Source organism: Protomyctophum bolini (assembly GCF_963924005.1).
Source record: "Protomyctophum bolini genome assembly, chromosome: 20".
Taxonomy (NCBI): domain Eukaryota; kingdom Metazoa; phylum Chordata; class Actinopteri; order Myctophiformes; family Myctophidae; genus Protomyctophum; species Protomyctophum bolini.
In genome coordinates, this window is record NC_137881.1 from 22,595,796 (window position 1) to 22,600,795 (window position 5,000).

Sequence of the window (5,000 nt, forward strand, 5' to 3'; positions counted from 1 at the left end):
GGAGGTATAGAGGGTATATGGTTGCTGTTATGCAGAAATGTAAACACTTTGCAACGTTTGCAGAAAACAATGACACCACAGGGAGCGTGTGTGCACATATGCGTGCGTGCGTGCGCGCGCGTGTGCGTGCGTGTGTGTGTGTGTGTGTGTGTGTGCGACAGAAAGGTCTGCATGCGTGTCAAACTCGGAAGACACGGTTCTCTGTGTTTTAGTGTGTGTGCTGTACGCGTGTCACGTGCACGTCGGTGGATGCAACAACAGCACCACAGGGAACGGAAGGAGACACAGAGGTGAAACAAAAGAAGGGATGAGAGAGAGAGAGAGAGAGAGGGAGAGAGAGAGGGAGAGAGAGGGAGAGAGAGCTGACAAGAAAGATAAACAGAAGAGCTTAGAGGAAGAAGGAAGAGAAGGAGGAAGGAGACAGAGAAGGAAACAAGACAAGGTCCAATATCCACTTAAAGAGCTTCTATCTATCTAACGACAACTGTAACTGTACTGGCAATCAGAGCTACTGTACGGAGAGCAACACCACCGCTTCTGGATCGATCCAACTGCCAGAAACCACTTAACTCCATGTTTTAACTTTCCGTGTTGTTTTCATTGATTAAACTACAGCGTCACGCAAAAGCATCGGCGATCTTTTGTCGGTCTGCTACTTCTGCTAGTCTTTGAATCGTGATAAGTAGCAGGGTTTTTTTTTATATTATCTAATATGGACAGATACGGTATAATGGGAGTCTTAGGTCGGTGACAGGCAAACCCAAACACATGTTCACCACCTATTTATCACTCAGCTAGAATAGACACACAAGTCATTGTATGGTCAATTGGTCATGTCATATCATGCAATACTAATAGACACACCAACATATCTTAAGCTGACAAGCCGACTCACGATGCAGAATGTCCCATTTCAAGTTTTAAAATGTCTATTTTGAAAAAGCAGATCTACAAGCTCACAATGCGTTGCGTTGCGTCACATGCGACGCAGTGAGCTTGTAGATCTGCGATTTTCAAATGGCCTAAATCGTGATTAATGTATGTTTTGTAAAATTCGAATTCTACAAAGTGACTAGTAACTATGGGATGCGCGCACACATTTCCTGGTGCTGGGGGAATGCAAGTCGTTGCCTATAGCAACCAGGGCCAATGTTAAAAGTAGATTTTCAGCTAAACCACATAAAGCTTTATCTACGAGAATTCTCGTAGTTGACATACAACTGGTGTAGAGGGAAAGTACGAGAATTCTTGTAGTTGGCATAGAAAGAATTCACTAAAACGTGTGAGTGTTTTTTTTCCCACCACTGACACAGGGCCCGGGCTTGTATAAGGAAAACGAGTGTTACCTCATTCTGCTACGGACACGCTGGATCACTGCAGAAACAAATAACACACCTGTGATTGATATAAACTGATCTAAGGAATAGATTATAGTGTGTTCTATCACGGAAACCAGCTAATCAGAAATTCAGAATCAAGGATTGGGACTATTCGGCTTCAGAAAACGTAATTAAAACGTCATTTGTTTGTGTTTGTGTTTCCTCAGATTCTCGGCCGTTTCTGAAGAACCCCATGATGTTCTAGAAAGAAGACCTCCTCTCCAACACACACACTCACACACACACACACACACACTTGCGCACACACACACAAACACATGCGTGCGCGCACGCCAGCCCATCACCGCAGCAACCATGACGGCAGTCTCCACGGGAAACCAGATTGCGACGGTCTTCCGAACACGATGACGCGCGCGTGGTTGCTAAGATACGATGACGATGCTACTTAGAGAGGAAGGCCTCCACTTCGTTTTGTGACATTTCGGGGGCCTTCTCTCGTTCTCTCGTTCTCTCTTTCCTCTTTCTTTTGGAATGGAACTACACTGTCTTTCCCCCCCACTGTCTTCTCTTCCCCTCCCTCATTCCCAAACGGCGAGACGGAAGCGTTTCTCATCGGCAAACAATCCCATTGGACGCTGTGTCGCCGATGTCTCAACCCGGGATCCGGTCTGATCCAGTCTGTTGTCTCAACCCGGGATCCAGTCTGATTGGGCGGACAGATCGCCCCGGTTGCGTGAAACGTATTGCGTCTCACCGAGGCTTAACACGATTGGACGATTTTCGCGCTTTCCACGTCGTCAAGAATAATTCCCATTGGACCGTTATATCAATCACCATCACTTTCTACAACATCATCAGGGATCAATCGTGATTGGACGATTCAGACTTAGTGCTCCCGCAAACCAGTCCAATGAGACGACTGGATGTTGGGGGGTTTCAAACGTTGGGGCGAGGACCCAAAAGTGGGTCCCCCTAGGGACCTGTTCGCTGTTGGTTCCAAAATGTGATCTCGTGAGGCTGATTTGTACTCGGTTGCACGGCACTGGCGGGCACGGGAATAGCCGATCTGCGAGTTTGTAGATCGGCTATTTTCGATTTACAGGCAGATAACCAAGTTTAAATCAGGCGTTATTAGTCCCAGGTTACAGACGATTTTGGTCACTGGGTAGAAAAGAAAAGAAAACTATTATTCTTTTTTTTAAGAAACCCTTAAAGGTTAACCTCACTGGGCAGTTGATGATATCCCCATTCTCTGATTGGATGGTAATCAAGCCAATCGGAGGAGCTCAGGACTAGGAAAGAGGGGATGAGTATAAAAAAATTAAGAAGAAAAAAGATGGACAAGAAAAGAAAATCTGACGGGAAAAAAACGGAGAAAAACAACTTGAGAATATGTGTGTGGTTGTTTCATTTGATTCCCTTTTAGGAGCTGAAACGGATGCATGGAAAACATGTTCTTATGTTGTCATTCAGCTTATTTCATGTTTTATACACACCTCCCTTTATGCCCCCCGCGCTAACTCTCTCTCTCTCTCTCTCTCTCTCTCTCTCCTCCCTGCCTGCACACAGAACGCAGATATCACGCGACGACAAAGCTATGTCATTTGTTTTTTAAAACGAGCAAGTATATCAATTGTTCTCAAAGTGGATTCCAGGGATTCTCTGGGGTCGTTTTAGAGGAGTCTAAATAGACCCTTTACAAGTATGTAACTCTGACAAGAGTAAAGGGGTGACCTTGAAATGTAAAAGTTTGAGAACCGTTGAACTACACGGTTAGTGTTCTGTGCTAAATACTTGCCGACACATTTAGTCAGATAGTCTATTTTCTCAAGTGTTCAAGGTGGTGCTTCATTGTTACAACTTGTGTAGAGGTCTCCCCCCCCCCCCCCCCCCTCTCTCTCTCTCTCTCTCTCTTTCTCTCAGGAGGCATAACTCTGATCATGTTGGATGCAACTTCTGTTTTCATTAGATACTTTCTATAATGCTTTACTTTACTCCCTGAAGTCTCTCTCTCTCTCTACCAGACGATACAGACCATCCCAGTGACTTTTTACCACCCTAAAATTAACCTTTTGACCCTTCACCCATGAGCCCCCCACCCCCCACAAAATAGCTGTGGGGTTTGTTTCTGATATTTGTAGAAAAAAAGATGAGGCAGAGGAGCGCTTGGTTTCTTAACGCGCAAAAAGATTTGGTTAAAGTTCAAATTTGAGGAAAACTTTTCATAATAATTGTATGAACAAGAGCAAACAAGCAAAAATATAAACAAACTTACATTTAATGTAACCACTTAAGCCAACATGTTCAAAAATAGCCGAAGTGGTTATTAATCTACAAAACGTTGAAACCACACCGAACATGAAACCAAGCGCTCCTCAACTCAACGTCGGCGAAAGTATTTCCCACCTTGTTTTTTCTGACCTTATAAGAGTGCAGACTGTCGTGTGTGTTTTCATTTTGTTTTGTTCAATTCCTTTGCCTGTTCATGTGTTTTATTTGTTGATTAGTGTTGCGAGACTGTGCGAGGGAGGTAAAGGGATATTCCATGTAGATAGAATTTGACAAACTGTTTTATTTTAAGTTGTTTCTTTTGTTTGTTTCTCTATCTCTCTCTCTCTCTTGATCTCTCAGTCTGTCACTGTTTTTTGGGTTTGAGCTGACTGCAAATATACAGTATTATTGAGATATGACTGTTGTCTATTGGTGTCTCACTCACACTCCCTCACACACACACACACACACACACTCACACAAGGCACGGTTACACACATGCTGCTTACACACACTTAATATGCAGTACAGTATAGAGCCCCCCTTCGAGGGCACCGGAGGAAGATTCAGATCATGACAAATCATGACAATAAACGCAATTTTCTGGGCCGAACAAATAATTACAAATAAAAGAAGAAAAAGATGGCAGGGTACAGTAGAGTTTTTCTTCTTTTTAATTATTTGTCCGGCCCAAGAAATTTATTTTCATGACTTGTCAGGAGCTGGCTTTGAAAGGTCTTTAAATAAATACTTTTTGAAACGTCTGTGGAAAAATGTATGGGAAATTCTCTGCTGGTGCCCTCGTCGTCGTCGGCGGCGGGAATCATCGCTATCGGTCGTATATCAGCCTTAAAAATGCTATATCAGAATCGAACCAATATCAAAATATCGGTTTTAGGGGATATTTTGTTTTATTTCATAATAGTTTACAATGTGTGAATGTGAAGCTGACAAAAAGACGGTTTCTGAGCTGTCCACAGCCCTCCACTGAGACACAGACAGCGTCTGATCGATTATTTATATGGAGAAATCCTGTCATTTAACATGCAACTCTACGGGGGAGAAGGACAGCTTGGCTGAGCTTGCCCCGTCCCCTCGCTGCTAAAGTGCCTTTTGGACAAGGACGGGTTGGGGCGGGACTTGGCCAAGGGCTAATATATTAAAGTCTAACTCATGTTGATTCGGTGAAGTAATGGTGATGTAAAACAAACGGTGCCAACACAGACATTAAACGCATTAACAATAAAGAGACAATATGACGTAATGAGGCACATTATGACGTACATTTTCCCTTCATTGTCAATGGCGTTTACAAAACTAAAGACAAACATTAAACCTGCGCCCCTCGAAAATACTACATTTACATCGATTGAACTAATACGTGCAGGC

At 43.5% G+C, this 5,000-nt stretch overlaps 1 protein-coding gene and 1 long non-coding RNA gene across 2 annotated transcripts in view; both read left to right on the top strand.

Moving 5' to 3' along the window:
* The window catches only part of LOC308335463 (dachshund homolog 2-like), a 95,970-nt gene extending 92,078 nt beyond the window's left edge, over nt 1-3,892 (top strand). Inside the window, 1 exon segment of the mRNA XM_080792506.1 lies at nt 1,547-3,892. Within this exon segment, the coding sequence (XP_080648632.1) occupies nt 1,547-1,584 (38 nt within the window). The 3' untranslated portion in view covers nt 1,585-3,892.
* LOC308335551 overlaps nt 1-5,000 on the top strand; it is a 522,414-nt gene that overhangs the window by 444,085 nt on the left and 73,329 nt on the right. The gene's annotated exons all lie outside the window — the stretch shown is intronic.